At 37.7% G+C, this 18,625-nt stretch overlaps 1 protein-coding gene across 5 annotated transcripts in view; it reads right to left on the bottom strand.

The window, feature by feature from the left end:
* Nucleotides 1–468: 468 nt before the first annotated feature.
* The window catches only part of LOC125242085 (long-chain fatty acid transport protein 1-like), a 29,363-nt gene continuing 11,206 nt past the window's right edge, over nucleotides 469–18,625 (bottom strand). The window contains exons 3-13 of one of the 5 annotated variants that reach the window (XM_048150789.1): nucleotides 11,226–11,310; nucleotides 10,740–10,805; nucleotides 9,270–9,507; nucleotides 7,847–8,084; nucleotides 6,415–6,616; nucleotides 5,207–5,399; nucleotides 4,670–4,748; nucleotides 4,365–4,438; nucleotides 3,844–4,039; nucleotides 2,245–2,335; nucleotides 469–1,517 (exon numbers count right to left, since the gene is read on the bottom strand). In XM_048150789.1, coding sequence (XP_048006746.1) covers nucleotides 1,206–1,517; nucleotides 2,245–2,335; nucleotides 3,844–4,039; nucleotides 4,365–4,438; nucleotides 4,670–4,748; nucleotides 5,207–5,399; nucleotides 6,415–6,616; nucleotides 7,847–8,084; nucleotides 9,270–9,507; nucleotides 10,740–10,805; nucleotides 11,226–11,310 — 1,774 coding nt within the window. In that variant the 3' untranslated portion in view covers nucleotides 469–1,205. The other 4 variants (XM_048150788.1, XM_048150791.1, XM_048150790.1 and 1 more) reach the window with 4 other exon arrangements.

An 18,625-nucleotide genomic window follows, 5' to 3' on the forward strand; every position in this document is an offset into this window, starting at 1 on the left:
CTGCCAAAAATTTAATATTAGAACAATACAGTTCTGTTAACAGAATACTGATTAATACCTTGTTAATACTATTGTAATATTAGCTAAAAATTGGTGAGCATTATTAGTCTTTTCGTTCGTCGCGACATCTATCGACAAGTAGCAGTACCTACTGATAATTTACGCTAGTTGCGTGATTGTCGCTAGATGTCACTTAACTATGCCTATACAAATAACCCGCATTTACTGATGTATGGAGTTGTAGTTACACCTCTTCCTTTACTAGTTCATTCCTCTATGGCCGTCAGAGAAAAATGGCAAAAAAATTTAAAACGTGTCTCTCAGGACACAGCATGATGACCACGACCACTCTTTCAAGAATGATACGCAGAAGAAGAAGATACATTTAAGTTATTAAAAGGGGAAAAGGGTTATTAGAAAAATCGTCAGTCATAATCGATATGACTGTCTAAAATGAAAGCAATGATGTCCTTCATATACATTTATTTTAATAAATCTATACCTATAAGTATTCATAAATTTTTAGATATAATAAAATGGCTGATCTGTTTCAGGGCAGTAAATTTTGGTATAAATTATCACATTTTTATCACAAAATGTATTCACAAAATTAAATTGCTAAAATGATTGGTCCACTTGTAACAGATGCTCCTCCTCAATATATTTTTGTGGCTTTCCTCAAGAGAAGGGTCCTTCTGCATTAAAGTAAAGTAATTTCATCAAAAATACAATGTAAATTCTGGTGAAAAGGTCAATTTTTATAACTCATGTAGCAGAAAGACTCTTCTGACACGGAGCGTCACTTTTTAAATGCTGTTTATCTCTAAAGAAATCTTTAACCTCATAAACCTTTCTGCCATGTCGCTTGGTATGAAAATATAATTTTTTGCTCATCATGCAAAACCCATCAGAAAACCAGATTCATTCAGATTCAATTGTTCTAGAGATTCTTTTCTCCAAATCTAAATTGCAAAGATTTTTTATTCTTCATAAATTGAGAAAAATATAACCTCCTTGTAAAATATCTTTTTCACTCAGCACTCTCGATTGAAGCTTCTGAAGATAGTTTGCTATAGATTACAGATAAAGTAGATCAGTCTGTTTATTTGGTTGTCTTTTTTGTGCAAGAGCCCTCATTCATCTACTACTTAAAAACAATTTAGAAACTAAATAGGAGTAAGAGTTAACCCGCAAAATGGCAAGAATCACAGTCTTATGACACCTTTAACTATATCATCATACAGCTTCCTCGTCAGAGGAACATATTCCCCGGTCTTCTGATCTAAGAAATACATGGGGTCTTCATGAAGACCTAAAGTGTAGCCTTGTTCTATTAAATCTTTTTTACGCAGCTTGAATGTAGCAGTTAGGGGAGGTTCGGGTAAGACCCTGAGGAACAGCGGTCTAGCGTAGGCAGGGAGTGAAGACCGTAGACCTTTGGTGAGGTAGGGGATGTCGAGTTTCTTCTCCGGGTCAGCGATGGCCGCCATACCTGCTTTACCTTCTACGTGTGGGATCTGAAATTTTTAAGATGAAACAATTCAAAAGGAAGTCTTGGAAAGAAGTGGATTGGAGAGCCATCAGATTTTTGCATAATTCCTGATTTGATAATGTGAAATCAGGAATTATGCAAAATATAATGAAGGTGTTACCAAATTAGTCACGGATATTTTTACGGCTGATAGTACTCCGCTCCTGAAGAATATTTATGTATGAAACATCATAGGTTTTGTTATGTTTTTTTTGGAGAAAACTAGGAAACGTGTTATGTTAAAACACCTTGTTAATAAAATAATTAAATGAGATCTCTCTAGACACTGTTAACGTGACATGAGAGAAAGTGTTAAACATCCTGACAGGCATTAAAATATATTTTTTGTTCAGGAAATGAAAATTTTGATTAATAATTTATGATGAAAGTTAATTGCTTTGATGTTAATTAACGTCCCTTAAAATATCCGGGACCAATTTGGTAACACCCTATGTATCAAATTGATATAATTATGAATATGACAGGTGATGAAGATGAGATGGGTGGATGGTATTTTAGGATAGTTTGAGAGAAGATTAACGAAGAGAATATATAAAAAAAAGTGGAAGGATCCGTTGGAAGTGGAAGACCCAGGGGAACTCTTCTCCACTAAATTGGGGAAATATTACAAAAAGGCCAGGTGAGAAGTATCCGTACTTCTGGTAAACGTATTGTATGAATGTAATTATGTCAGAGGCAGTTTTGAAACTTACAGAGACTCCATAGACGATAGCGTCCTTGAGCCCGACGAGCGTGCTTATGACTCCTTCCACTTCAGCTGTTGACACATTTTCACCTCTCCATCTGATAAGCAACCAACATACAATTTAAAATGTAACCGTAGCTTATACAGAGTGGGGCCTGTAACAAAGGCGAAGAATCGAACCCCAGGCCACTCTCCCTACACTGATCAACATTTGTTCGGCGACTTTTAAAAATAACTTGTATTTTGATTTTTATCACCCTTGAAAGTTTTATTTTATTTTTTATTTTTTTTTTATTTATTGGTATTTAGGACAACAACAGCCGTAAATATATAACTTACATAGGTATTTTTACATAGTCTTAGGCCAATAACAGTTATCCGTTGAGTGAAAAGTATTATACACAATATGTTACTAAAAAAAATAATTGTGTTACATATTTAAAATTACAGTGAAAATGTGCAAGCCACACAGAAAACAGTGAACTGATGCAAACAATACATACAACGAAAAGTAAAGTTAGAGGTCGACACGCAGGTTAAATATTACCCTACCTTAATAATATTTTATTTAATCTATGATAATATTTATAGGTACTTGAATTTAGCGATTATAAATAATTCTTATACTCACACCCAAGGATCACTATATTACGCATTCTAAGAGGTAATGTATTGCGAATTCTGTTAAGTCTAAAGTGTGACGGACAACGTCAATGACAACAATAATGGCGTACATTGAAGCTAATATTTATTTTGTATGAAAAATTAAAAATTTAAAGACTTCAAAATTTTTAAAAGTCACTGAACAAATGTTGATCAGTATAAGGAGAACAGCCTACAGTTCAATTCTTCGCCTCTGTTACAGGCCCCACTCTGTATAGTTAAAATAATTGATGAGCCTTAATTTATTATGACATCAGCATCACCGTCGAACATCTTGTAACATTTTGGCAGAAGCGTAGGTACCTTGTTAATGTATAGTGAGGTGACAATTAAGTTACCACTGAGTAACTAGTTAGTTAGTTTTTCTAACGCAATTTATATTGTTCAAAAAATAATTAAATAAATTACTGGTCCAGACGAGATAGGAAGACACACAGATATCAGAGAGACCTATACTGACTTAATTATGACTTGCACTAGAATATTCCGGGCGAGACGTCCGACAGATGAACTGATCATCAATTAAATTTTAACTTCTGATTAGCAGAAACGTCTGCAATCGATGCCACTAGGCTTAGAATAAATTTAAAAGTGGAAAATGTCTGCCTTGGGGAGACTTGAACTCACGGCCTCTGGATAAATATTCCAGCGCTCTGCCAACTGAGCCACCAAGACTTCAACCAAGCCAGCGAAATTTTCCACTACTAAGGTCAATGGGACCCGTAGCGACATCTACCGTAAGAATGTTAAACTTCTTATCCAGAGGCCGTGAGTTCAAGTCTCACCCAAGGCAGACATTTTCCACTTTTAAATTTATTCTAAGCCTAGTGATCATCAATTACTTATAGAAAATGAACTTATTGGAAGCCTCAGCTCAGCCCGAACCATTTTAGCGTGATTCATTCTTTAGCATATTTATTGTTCTGTCCATATCATTCTTTACCTGAAAGTATCTCCAGTCCGATCCTTAAAGTAGAAATAGCCGAAGTGGTCCATAACCAGTATGTCTCCAGTGTTGAAATAGCAGTCTCCTTCTTTCTTCACATTGCGGACCATCTTCTTGTCCGAAGCAGTCTTGTCAGCGTAGCCCGCGAATGTGAGGATAGCCTTTTTAGCGTCTATCTTGCCGAGTAATAGACCTGAAATCCAAGAGAGTATAAGCAAGAATGACAATCTTCAGGAGAACGGGAGAAGTTGGAGGTTAGGTTTTATCCATGTAATTGAAAGGTACAAACTTGCTACAAACTAATTAAAGCTAAATAAGTACTTGTATAGATTAATTACATGAAAGAATTTGCATACAGACCGGGTGATGCGAATGGATGTATTCATTCGTAATTTTTTTGTCCAAAAAGTCATTTAATTTATATGTTTAAATAGGTGGATTGGACGGAACTGACCGGTCGGTGATTCTTTGAATGTACAGAATTTAATCAAGCAATCTGTTTTTTGCGTGATAATTACCAGGTTCATGAGGTCCGCAACTTATACATCTGCCGTCACTGTTCCTTAAAATTTCACCAGTAATTTCGTCGCATCTGAAAATATTCATTGAAAATTTTAAGTATAGACCCTCGAACCTAAACAATAAAGGTACTAAGGAATAATGTCGAACGAAGTAAGAAGAGGAAAACTATTTAGCACACCTCGATTTTTTTGGTTGGATGATGCATAATGGTAAGAAGGACTCCTTTAAACAAACAACAGGATAGCAAAATATACTGATTACACGAAAAAATTTTTACTCTCATAATAAGATTAAAACTTACTTGACTAGAGTTAGAGGATAAATTGATGATACAAGTCGACTCAAAAATCCAATGGCTCCCACTTTAGAATCCAAGTTGACTGAAATAAACAAAAAAAAATCTTATTATGAAGACGTGTACTCCGTTTCAATGGTTTACAAAGAGGGTAGTGAAAAAGTGGGAGATTTTTGACCAGTTTGTATCTATCTATGTGGATAGTATCTTGACCAAGAGTAGAGTAGATATTTGTTAGAATCGGTTCTATTAATTCTATTTCTGATCCAGTCCCAGATCGCTGGTGCGAAGAAACTCTAAAAACAAATCGCCCTTGGTGCACTGGCGTAAGTAAAGTCGCGCAGGATAGGGCAGAGTGATGATCTCTTGTATGTATCGGTAGACCAAGAATTTTTTGGGTCGCTGAAGTAGTGAAGTAAGCAAGTAGGTAATATTTCTGACCTAGGAGCTACCTACTTCACGCCAAATGACTAAAAGCTGATTTACCAGATTTATAATAGCCATTTCTATTAATATATCTAGTCAGTTCCAATAATAACTCACTCAAATTGCTGTTCCCCTCTGTCGCCCCATAGAACTCCATGACCCTCTCAACACCGAATCGCTCTACAAACTCCTGCCAGATCTGCGGCCTTAGTCCATTGCCCATTATCACGCGTACGCGGTGCGCTTGGTCGCTGGGTGAAGGTGGCACCGCTAGGAGGTAGCGGCATATCTCACCGATGTATTGAGCTGCCTGGAATGGAAAGGTAAGTTTTAAGGAAAGGATGTAAGGATCTCAATAGTGTTGGGATGAATCGTGGGCACGTGGTACTCGTGTAGCAAACATATTAGTCATCTTTTGAATAGCTATAAGTCCGTAACGTTTATTAAATTGGTACCGATGTTTATAATACGAAATACCAGAGACTTAATCTAATAAATATGACAATGATCAAATGTCTACTGGCTTTAAAGAGAAGTTGAATACCATTTAAATTTGTTCCTAATGTTGGCTTTGTAGAGTTCGTGGCTACTAAGAAGTAAGAATCAATTTCTAGTTTCAGTTCTTACACACTCGTAGGTACTTAGACTACTTAGTTAAATTTGACAGTAGTTTTGTGGAGAAATCTTGGAAAACCTAAGAGCCAATACAATCCATGACTAAGTAGTCTGTGCGAAAAGAGAAGAGTGCAATGGCATCTACCCAAAATAATGGGAAAAATCACGGGTCGAAGGATGGAAAATGCGAAGGCAGGCCTTTGCCCTGCAGTGGGACATTACAGGTTGGCTAAAAAGACCTGTCATGACACTCAATTTAGATATTATTGCACAGTAACTATGTTTATTTTAGGTGTCGGAAATTGTCAAACTTATGTACACCCAAAACCTTGTTATATTATAAGAGCAGCCCGTGGTTTGATTTCTATTCGACTACTACTTTAAATAAATACCTAATATTTATTCAGAGCATACCACTTAGGAATCGCTTGCTCGTGACAGGACATTCACATGCCAAACACCTTGGGCGCGGAAAATCTTTTTAGTTGTACAAATATGAAAATATTCCAATAACATCAAAATATATACATTCAAATATTGAATCTCTGCTATTAACAAACAAATATTTAAATTGTGATACTTAGCAAAAAAAAGGAAGAAATTTATGAAAAACGAATCAATGTTGATTTACGTAAGTGAAGGAAACAAAAAAGATACATGACTTGGATATTGGCATATTGTACTAGGATATGTTAGACAAGTTGACTCACAGTGCATCCATATTTCGCGACATCGCTCCAATAGTTGGAAGCGGAGAACTTCTTCCGAAGTACCACGGTGCTGCCCAGCACCAGAGCTTGACCTGCTCCAAGCACCCCGCCAGCCGTGTGGTGGAGCGGCAGAGGATCGTATACCACGTCGGATGAGGACAGACGAGCTGATGTGTGGACTCCTAGTGGGATTAGGAGGTATCTGGAAAGTTTAAATGGACCATTTTTACCACTTATGTCTGGAGTTCCTTTAAAAATAACAAATTAAATCTTTAATTTTGAACTGCAATGGGATTAAAGAAAGTTTCCAAATTGAATACCGGTAAAAATCTGTCTGGGTTAATATCCTAATGGAGGGTAGACCTCCATGTGTTATCTCGGCATTTGCCTCGGCTCATGAATCCGGGGGTTCGAATTGACAACTTATCTCAAGATTTAAACTGACGTTTCAACTGCAAGGGTTATTGGAATTAGTCCGTTTTCCTCACAAAGCTTTCCTGCTCCAGAGTCTCTACCAAAAGCAATGTATCTAGGCTCTCATGAGTATATTGAATAGTTCTATTCTATTTTTGGATTGTACCTATTGTAGTACAGATGAAAGCTCACCAGATATTAGTGTTGACAGCAGCCTCAGGGAAGCCAGTGGTCCCACCAGTATAAATATACATAAACTTCGTGTCCTGCGGGCTGGCAACACCAGCCTCAGTACAATGCACTGTTCTCAATCAGCTCTGAACCGAGGATGGCAGCATCTTGAAGTAGACTACTTACTAGTGCCAGCAGAAGTAGATGAAATCTCACCTGATATTAGTAATGACATCAGCCTTATATATATATATATATATATATATATATATATATATGGTCCCACTAGTATAAATATACATAAACATGTCCCGCTGGCTGGCAACACCAGCCTCAGTAAAATGCGCTGCACTCATCTCAATCAGCTCTGAACCGAGGGGCAGCATCTTGAAGTAGACTACTAGTGCCAGCAGAATTGCAGTTAAAGTAGATGAAACCTGACTGATGTTAGTAATGACAGCAGCCTTAGGGAACCCAGTGGTCCCGCTAGTATAACTATGCATATGCGTCGTGTCCCGCGAGCTGGCAACACCAGCCTCAGTAAAATGCGCTGCACTCATCTCAATCAGCTCTGAACCGAGGGGTAGCATCTTGAAGTAGACTATTAGTGCCAGCAGTATTGCAGATAAAGTATATGAAACCTCACCTGATATTAGTGTTGACAGCAGCCGTAGGGAAACCAGTGGTCCCACTAGTATAAATATACATAAACATGTCCCGCTGGCTGGCAACACCAGCCTCAGTAAAATGCGCTGCACTCGTCTCAATCAGTTCTAAACCGAGGGCAGCATCTTGAAGTAGACTACTAGTGCCAGCAGTATTGCAGTTAAAGTAGATGAAACCTCACCTGATATTCGTGATGACAGCAGCCTTAGGGAAGCCAGTGGTCCCACTAGTATAAATATACATGAGCGTGTCCCGCGGGCTGTCAACACCAGCTTCAGTAAAAGGTGCTGAGCTCATCTCAGTCAGTTCTGAGGCTAGTGGTGACGCATCTTGAAGAATGGGAGATGGTGCTGGATGGTCAGGAGAGTTGAATTGAAAGAGAGGTATGTCGTGGATTTCACTCCTGATTTCTTTCACGGCTGGAAATAGAGGAACGCTATTTAGTCATATATTTTGACCATAAAGTAAAAGTATAGGTGACGCAGATAAGTCTCCATTCGTTCCAGAGAAAAATCTAGAGATGTCACTAGGCAATATTAATGTATCTCTGTATCTTGACTAAGGTCACAGTATAATAAAGAGTACTATCGTACAGTATGGCCACTCCCGCTCCCCGCTGAAAATGCCGCCCACCCCCTCTCGGTTACCTCACAGTTACCGCCTGTCAAAAACGCGAACAGTCGACCTGTCATATTGCACTCATACAAGCATAGTACGCGTTCACCTACACGAGCTTAGACTGTTTGTTAGGAACGCGCCTCTTTCATATATTTCATCGCCAGTGTCCGAGTGCTAAGGTGTAGTGTTTGTGAGGTTAGGGTTTGTTATTATTTGCTAATGCACAAGCAGCTTTAGCTGATACGTGCACATCAATGTCCCGCACTTGAGTTTTGTCCATTCAAGAAATATTTATCGAGTTAGTTAAAAACTTGGATTCGGTGCAAAAGATTTGATAAATTTTTGACAGTCCTTATGGTTTTGTCCTGGCAATATTTTATTACATGAAAATGTTTTTGGTGGCATAATTATAGGAACTATAAATTAAGTACTATTTAGCTGTATCGTGTATCTTGTTAATACAACGAATTCGCCTGTATGTCAACTGTGATTGGCGTGAAAATTTGTAATTTAAATTGTTTTAACAGCGTGAATAACCTTTCACCTTTCCTGTGTCTATGTTTGTGTCTGTGTCTGTACAAGCCGTTTGAACTTCAATTTGGTTTTCAATGCCTACATTTTAACAGTTGTTACTGTCAGTCCCATCGCATGTACCAATTTAAGCGAACTTACTGAATATATTTTGATATTTATTATTTATCAACTTTACTATCACTAGGTTCTCGGCAAAGGAAAATATTACGAAGGCACCAATTTATACATTCGATTAAGTTTAAAAGTGTCTTTGTGTATTAAATAGAGATAGAAATCAGCAGAATACAACAGAAATTATCTCAATTAAGTAAATGATGAATTAGAAAGATGTCTCCTCTATCCACCCAGAGACCTGTAAAAAGGTCTCCTGTTCTCAAAAAGTCTTAACACAGTTTTGATGTCTTAGTGGCAGGGGCAATATGCCAAGAATCAGAAAAGCGTAACCAACTCACCATCCGACAACTCATCTCCAAACACCAGCGCCTTACATCCAGCAATCTTCAGGCAATGTGTCAGCTGAGCGCCTCTAAGATTCGTGTTGACCAGAGCCGTGGTCACACGCAGCTTGGCCAGGCCTAGCCAGATGAACACGTATTCTGGCTGGGTCTCCATGAAGAGAGCGATGACCTCGCCCCTCTTGAAACCCTGGCGTTTGAAGTACCAGGCGATGCGGTTGCTGAATTCCTCGCCCTGGAAGATATGGTTTAAGACATTTATTCTCATAAGAATATACATTATTCACTTAGAGATTCAAGATAGACAATACAAATAAGTCATTTCCATTAGAATTCAGTCAAGTCATTTCCATCAGCGCTGCAGCCCCCGTGCTGGAGTACAATGCTGAGCTTGAGCCTTTTTGCTGACACAAACATGGTCGGTTTTTTTTTCTTTTATTGTTTGTTTCGAATTGTTTGATGTATGTTTGCAAATAAAATATTTTTCTTCCTTTCTTTCTTTTTTATTTCTTTCTTTAAAAAAAAAACCATGGAAAATTCTAGAAAATAAGTATGGTGAGCCAAGATAATTTATAAGAGTTCAAACATGATGCTTCGAAACTAAGAAATGCTTTATAAAGCTACAGCGAGCTACAAAAATTCTAATATTTTTGAGTCTTTATGACACGGCTAAGAAACTGTTTTGGGGTAACATTACATTCAGCTGAAGGTAACTATGTAGTTGGTAGAACTTGTTTATTAAATTTTACCGCTAGATCTTTGAACCTTACTGTGTGGGCATGTCAGAACTTATTGTCAGATGATAAAGAAATATATTTATGACTGATCAACGACGTACAAACTATTATGGTTGCCTCGCAATCTTATACTGATTATTTATTTATACTTATATTAGGTGAACCACCCAAGGGTCATTACAATTAACTATACCGAATCATCATATTATAATTAATTTATTCCTAGACATCTATTTGCATAACCATACCAAAACCAAATAAAACAAAACCATTGTGTTTAATGCTATACTTAATGAGGAAGATGCCATATGTCATTAATACGATACCTAAGTTTTTTAAATATTTCGTTTGCCAACTGGCTAGATTGATGAGAGTTACTTACTAAATGCTTACTCCCAAAGAAGAACTGTTAACTGTTTGTTTAGTGGAGTTTACTGTCTAAACTCTAAACCCGCGTTTTAACAGTTCTGAGCGAGCATTCGCTCGTTCGTGTAAGGTAGGTATCAAAGTCAAGTATTTTCATCTGCGCACGAACCAACGAATGATCGCTGAAAACTGTTCAGAACACTATAAGTGAAAACGCAGCTTTACCTGTCTAAATGTCAGATGACGATCGTCCAGGGCGAAAGCTTTCTTGTCAGGTTCCTGTCAAGCCACCTCGGCCCAGCGGGTCACCGCGGTCATTCCCTTCCTCCAGATCTTGAACATGGAGGACCAACATTAGCCTAACCTGTCTAAATGTCAGATGACGATCGCCCATGACGAACGCTTTCTTGTCAGGCGCCTGTTGTGCCACCTCGGCCCAACAGGTTACCACGGTCATTCCCTTCTCCAGATCTTGACCATGGTGGACCAACATTAATCTAACCTGTCTGAAAGTCAGATGACGATCGCCCATGACGAACGCCTTCTTGTCAGGTTCCTGTCGAGCCACCTCGGCCCAACGGGTCACCACGGTCATTCCCTTCTCCAGATCTTGAACATGGAGGACCAACATTAATCTAACCTGTCTGAAAGTCAGATGACGATCGCCCATGACGAACGCCTTCTTGTCAGGTTCCTGTCGAGCCACCTCGGCCCAGCGGGTCACCACGGTCATTCCTTTCTCCAGATCTTGAACATGAACATGGAGGACCAACATTAGTCTAACCTGTCTAAAAGTCAGATGACGATCGCCCATGACGAAGGCTTTCTTGTCAGGTTCCTGTCGAGCCACCTCGGCCCAGCGGGTCACCACGGTCATTCCCTTCTTCTCCCACATCCAGATCTTAAACATGGTGATCAGGAGTACGCGGAGACCTCTGGAAGGAGAGCATAATATGTATTTATAAACGTTTTTGGATTTCTTATAAAACAATGGGGCCGAAACCAAGGGTGGCACTGAAATTTGACCAGTTTTACGTGTTCTGTCCCAAACCATAAAAGAATAAGTAAGGGAGTTGTAACTCCATATAATTTACGCCATGATAATTTACGCTAGTTGACGCGTGATTGTCGCTAGATGTCACTTAACTATGCCTATACAAATAACCCGCATTTACTGATGTATGGAGTTACAACTCTTCCTTTACTTATTCCTCTATGCCCAAACCTAATAAATCTATTGACGCGGAATTAGTATGAAGACGCTTTACGCGTAGTCGTCGTTGAACGCATCCGTACGCAATTACGCATGTTCATACTAACGAGCAAGTTTTGGTCGGCGAAAGCTGATTCCGCGTCGATATATTCGGGGACACCCTAAAGTTTCTAAGGCTTTGTTAACTATGAGTAATGCTCGATTGCTTTTTTAAATCCTACATTGAAAGTATAAATTTATGTGGTACAGTCTACGAATTTGAATCCTATTAGGCCACTGTAGAACCTTTGCACAGTAAAGGTCAATGTAACATGGTTTAAATGAGACAGGTTCTAGAGTGGCCTAGGAATCAAATTGGTTCACCGTACCTACAAAATAGACGTACATATTATTAACACCGACAAAACAACATCCGTTCGGTACCTGGGCTATCATTCAATCGGTTATGGTACCAGGCAATCAGGAGAGGCCAAGGTCCAGAAAATTGTACGAGTCGCAACTCGCAACACCTCGACTACAAACGATGTAATAACGTCCTGCGGGACCAAGGTGACCAATTTGTATACGACCATCAGACATCGGATTCCGTGGGGCGAAACTTCTTGACAGCTAGGGATTTCCTATATTGATAAACTCATTTATCGATACTAGTTCAATATACTAGTGACCGCCCCCAACATTGTGTGTGTTTTTTGTAACTATTGTTCTGAAGACCAGTATGAAGTTCATACATAACGTCTAAAATAAATAGCGTCGAAATAAATTGTGACGAGTATACTTTTAAAAACGTTTTCAAAAAAGAAGAAGAAAATTGAGTTCTTATTTTATTATATAATGTTTTTTTTATACTACGTCGGTGGCAACCAAGCATACGGTCCGGTGCGGTGGAAAGCGGTTACCGTACCCTATGGACGCCTGCAACTCAAAGAGTGTCACATGCGCATACTCTTTTAATAAAAAAATATTTTATAAGCAAACCTTTGTGTGATCACTAGTATTTAGAACTAGTATCGATAAATGAGTTTATCGATATAGGAAGTCCCTAGCTGTCAAGAAGTTTCGCCCCACGGAATCCGATGTCTGGATACGACTACACGAATTAAAATACGAGTAAGTACCAATAACTTGAAACTTAACAAAAGGGCTCACAATTTTTTCCTTTTGTTATCTAATTAAAAAACCGGCCAAGAGCGTGTCGGGCCACGCTCAGTGTAGGGTTCTGTAGTTTTCCGTATTTTTCTCAAAAACTACTGAATCTATCAAGTTAAAAACAATATTCCTAGAAAGTCTTTATAAAGTTCTACTTTTGTGATTTTTTTCATATTTTTTAAACATATGGTTCAAAAGGGGGGGGGGGGACGCACTCTTTTTCCTTTAGGAGCGATTATTTCCAAAAATATTAATATTATCAAAAAACGATCTTAGTAAACCCTTATTCATTTTTAAATACATATACAACAATATATCACACGTTGGGGTTGGAATGAAAAAAAATATCAGCCTCCACTTTACATGTAGGGGGGACCCTAATAAAACATTTTTTTCCATTTTTTATTTTTGCACTTTGTTGGCGTGATTGATATAAATATTGGTACCAAATTTCAGATTTCTAGTGCTAACGGTTACTGAGATTATCCGCGGACGGACGGACGGACGGACAGACAGACATGGCGAAACTATAAGGGTTCCTAGTTGTCTACGGGACCCTAAAAATGCCCGAATAGAGGGGACATAGTGCGAATGCCGACTCCCTTCTGTGGTGCTTGGAGCCGTCAAAAATGGTAATCAATTTAAATACTTACCTACTTAATAAAATTCATAACACAATAAGTATACACAAGCATAATCAAATTAAGTATCTGTAGATAGTAAATTGACCCTATAATAGATATGTTTATTGCGTATTGCAAATGTTCACTAATTGCATGTCGCTGATTACTTCAATTAGAACCGTCACGGCATAGACTGGCTTCGTGTGAATTTTTCATTTATAAGCACCTATTATTAGTATTATTATTCTATTTTTTTTTCCTTGTCTAGTTAGCAGCGAAAAAAATGAAAATGAAATGAAATGAAATATTTATTTTTTAAGTAGGCAGTAGGCATACAATGCGTATACATATACTTATTATGAACGTCAAATAAAGCTACGCCGGCTCTAACCCTATGCCTCAGCCTCGAGAAGATTTCAGATGATGCCGAGCGTGAGATTCCGGCTTAGCCGAAATGACTGACACTCGTTGGCGCTGGACCCCGATCAAAACGCAGTCTGGCTCTGTTGCGCCCATGGACCTTCAATAGGGACTGAGTTCACACTTTTTTGCCATACTAAATGGAACCTTATCACCGGTTCAGAAAGGCGTTCGTGTCAGACTAGTAAAAGTGAGTCCACATGAGAGGGTCAAAGTTGGGGCTGGTGTCCCTCTCGCACGTGTGATCGGTGTTAAAGAGCTTACTATAGTAGTAGTATTTCATTTCATTTCATTACCTTGTAACAAATTGGTAAGTCATTATTATGGAGCCATAAAACCAAAGATTTGCGCAATTAAAAAAAACCTTTAATTGGGTTCTAGTAGATTTGGCAGTAACTTTGAATATTGACTGGTATCCCCAAATAATGACAGTGACGACGTCATTCAAATGATTTTGACAGTGGCAATAAGTGCGAGATACATCAGCCCCAACTTTACCCTCTCACGTGGACACACTTTTTGGCCTAACTACTCAATCTAGCTTAATATCTCTAAATCTATGCTGGTTGCGCAAATAAGATGCGATATTTTACATTTGTACAAGCGTTTGTGCATTTTGCTAAGTACCCCGTGTACGATAACTTAGTACCTACGTTTATAGGCATAGGTACATACTACTGTTGATTGTAAATTCCGAGAGGAATGATAAGGCGGTTAAATAGCTACTATTGATACCTAAGTACTTGTAAAATTGCACTATTCATCAATCAATAATTCACTACTCATACTATTAATCGTCATGGAGATTAAATGCTTTTCTTCACCAAAAAAAAACTGGCTTAATATGAAATGATAGTTTGTACATAAGGGCCGAAAAATTCATTGGTACGAGTAGGGCTTTGAACCCGCGACCTCCACATTGAAAGTCGCACATTCTTACCGCTAACTCAGCCAGGCCCGAAATAGAATTTCTATCAAGAATGTTTCTCAAAAGACCTTATTTTAGCATTAATTTTTATAAGTTCTTTTGATAAGTAACTACTCAAATACAAGGAAAAGTACTAGGAGACAATAACAAGCGTAGTAACGTGGTGTGATCGTACCGGATGAACCAATTTCAATTCAGCAATTGATGCGGGCGCGCCGCTCACGGCAAGCGACGACGGGGATTTGAGGAATTTAGAAAATCTAGTATCTAGTACTATCTAGTATCAGTAGTCACGATGCTAAAACACATTAAAAAGTCAATCTAATCTTTTAATTTCAGTATAATTATTCCCATCCCATCACGAAACTATTGTGGCCCAGACCTTCGAAAAACCAAAGCTTAATGATGAAAGGTATACACCGAACAAATGATGCCGTTGCCCGTGACGCAAGCACAGACAACAAACGCCAAGGTGTAAGGACTGTTTGAGAGTTGAAGGAATCCATACTAATATTATAATGGGAAAGTGTGTATGTCTGTTTGTTTGTCCGTCTTACACGGCAAAACGGAGTGACGAATTGAAATGATTTTTTAAGTGGAGATAGTTGAAGGGATGGAGAGTGACATAGGCAAGTTTTTGTCTCTTTCTAACCCCTCACTTCTCGAAAATGGGGGTTGGAAGTAGGGCTCTGGATACACGTGATTCACGCCGAACCGTAGCTACGTGATCTTAACACCGGCGGTACTAAGATCACGAATTTCACGAACACGGCAAGGTACGTACCTCGTACGCACGTACGTACGTACTTGCCTTAGCGCCCGGATTCACGTGACACGCCGCGGGCCGTGACACGCCGCCGCCCGAACTAAGTTCGTGTGCAGAGTACTTATCGTACGTTTTGTAGATTTAACTCGCCCGGGAGAAAACCAAATCATGACTATTATTGAATTATCACTTAATACCTATACTTAATACTGGACGAAATTTTTTTTACATATGAATTAAACTTATATTTATGTTTTGCTTCGATTTTTATACAATACATATAACTAGCGGCCCTCCCCGGCTACGCACGGGGATTATGATAAAAATTGTTATAATAAGTTATCCGTAAAAGATAGACATATGCCATCGCGGACTTTTTTGTAGACCTATTAGAGAGACACAATTTTCCAATACATTATTTTGATATAGCTCAAACGGTTTCGGCAGCGTTTTCGATTAAAGCTCTCAGCCAGCGGGATTTTGTCCAACTCGATTAGAAAATATCGTCATATTTCAACCAATTCAAACAAAACTTTAACAAATTATATACCTGAACTTTCCTCAAGAATTACTCTATTCATAAGTGAAAACCATATGAAAACCCGTTCAGTTTTTGAGTTTATCACGAATACACAGACAGACGCTGCTCCCCGGGAGTTTATTTTATAAGAGAAGATTAAGTGATTTACGGCGTTATTCTGTTTCCGATTTTATTGAAATTAAAACTAGCAAACTGTCCGATGCCTTACACTATCTATATACCTGTATGGTAAATGTCAACCTGTGTTACGTTACGTCTTAATATTGTTTATTTTTTGACATGTGCCGTCAGAATCCTCAAATACTTGACACTAACTTAAAACTGTATGTGGTGACAGTTTAGTATAGTATGGAGTAACTATTGTCCCACAGCTGTAAGAAGTGTAAGAACCTCTTTTTCACACATGACAGCGTCCACAAAACGTAAAATCCTGTAATAATGGTTAAAAAAATCAAGTACTTAAAATAGTATTTTATACAATCGCGATATAATACAAAGCTTTTCAGTCGAGTACCATGTTTAGGCCACGAAGCTTTGCTGAGTGGCCTAACAGTACGGTACGAGAGTGAAAAACTTAATTATATCACTATTGTATACAATACTTTTTCTACGAGTCATCATCTTCATCATCAATGGACGGAAATATCATCATTCATGCAAGTTTAAATTAATGTTAATAGCGTCGTTCACCGTTGTATCAACATCGAATTACCTAGTAACCAATTATTTGTAACAACCGTCTCTGATTGGCCGATAACGCCACAAATAAAAAAAATGTATTTCAGATGCAGAAAAATTTGCCAGGTATCGCAAATTAGTATATAAGTTGTATGATGTTCTATTTTTGAAATTATTACAGTTAACTTAAAGTCAACTATAATGAGATTAAGTACATATATTATTATAGTTGAGTCGGAACTGCCATAGAGTATCCAACACTGAAAAGTTAGCACTTATAGTTTAGTCTGTGGTGTCCTAATTGACAGATTACAATCGACGAGTAGAAAAATAATATTTCCCTTACTTTAAACATAATCTAAAACATGTTACATTTTTGCGGATCTTCGTTAGTAAGTATTTTACGATATTAATTTATAACGCAAGATTTACTTATTAAACCATTTATCATTAATTTTTATTTTTAAACTAGTGCTGTGGCAGAGTGTAATTTCGATTCAAATGACATTTCAGTAAGTTGATAGAAATCGTATATTTGTTTAAGCGCCTCCTTGTCCATAGGGCCTAATCGATTCAACCAATTCGAAATTAATCGTTAGATTTGGCAAACGATACGCCTTAGCCACATCGCAACATATGTACTTCAAAACAAATGTGTCAAAAATGTGAACTTACGGATCCGGGACAATAGTTCTGATGAAATTCAGCAACACGACGCTTAGCCATATATTTCTGGTCAAGCATTATTATGTTATTCTTAAGGTTTTCACATTTATTCTTTCATTTATTATGTATGAAAATGAAAACCTACCAAGTGGCTTTAATTAATTAATATTTAAGCTTGCTCTTATGTAAGCATATAACGTAATCTTAAATGTAAACAAGACAAACAGGAGTGTAGGTGAACAAAAGAGCAAGTTTATGATGACTATTATACTCCAGGCAAAAAATATGCACACATGTGCGCGGGGCCACGGCTAAGACAAAAAAAATGACAGCTGCAGTTCTTATCAGTTTCGGTACATTAAATAATACATTTAGATAGTATATTCCTTTATAGCACTGTATTGTTTGACGAACGAGCTCAGCTATCTTACTGTGGTGGTATTTTGCAAATAATAAGCGCAGTTCCACCACGTGGTAATAAAGACAGTAAAATTTACGAGCAGCCTTTTGTACGTGAAGCTGAGTGAAGTGAGCGATGTGTTATTTTTACATTTTAGGATTTTTTATTTAATCTGGATGAGGCAGTTTAGAATTTTAGTTTATTTCAATTAGTCACTTGTAAGATCCCAGTTGATCAACACTTGAAGGCCTTGACATTTTACTTTAGCGGTGAATTTAAAAGTTATTGTCTTGTTGTTTTGTTAATTTTTTGTATTGTTACTGTTAATGTTTGAAACTCTTAACAACGAAGAAAAGTTTGATGTGGAGATATGCCACCAGAGTCGGAGATTCAACTTTATGTAGTCTCTGCAAGGATCGGACAAACAATGAGTTTCCGTGTCGTCATGGTACTACAGGATCTATCGCGAGGCATTTGACGTCAGTTCATTTGAAATCTGCTGTTACTGTTACGACATCAAACGAGTAAGTCAATTTTTTAAATAGGTGTAATCCATAATAAGTAAATGAAAGCAGCAAAGGTCTAAGTTTAAATACCATGAAAAAATAATTTTAAAGTTATTGCATGTAAATAGTATAACGAAGCTCACTTTATTAAGCAGTGCCTATTTATTATTTTTGAAACAATATATCAGTCATAAAAAGTGTTTACATCTTAATAAAATGATAATCCTGCGCCTTGAACCCTCTTAAAGTAGACTTTTTTTACTACCATCAATCTTATTACTATATAACGTAATTACACTAATTACCTAATTAAATAGTGGCTATAACAGTTAAGTAAGTTCGCGTAAAATGTATAACATA

This window comes from Leguminivora glycinivorella, unplaced genomic scaffold (assembly GCF_023078275.1).
Source record: "Leguminivora glycinivorella isolate SPB_JAAS2020 unplaced genomic scaffold, LegGlyc_1.1 Scaffold6, whole genome shotgun sequence".
Lineage (NCBI taxonomy): Eukaryota > Metazoa > Arthropoda > Insecta > Lepidoptera > Tortricidae > Leguminivora > Leguminivora glycinivorella.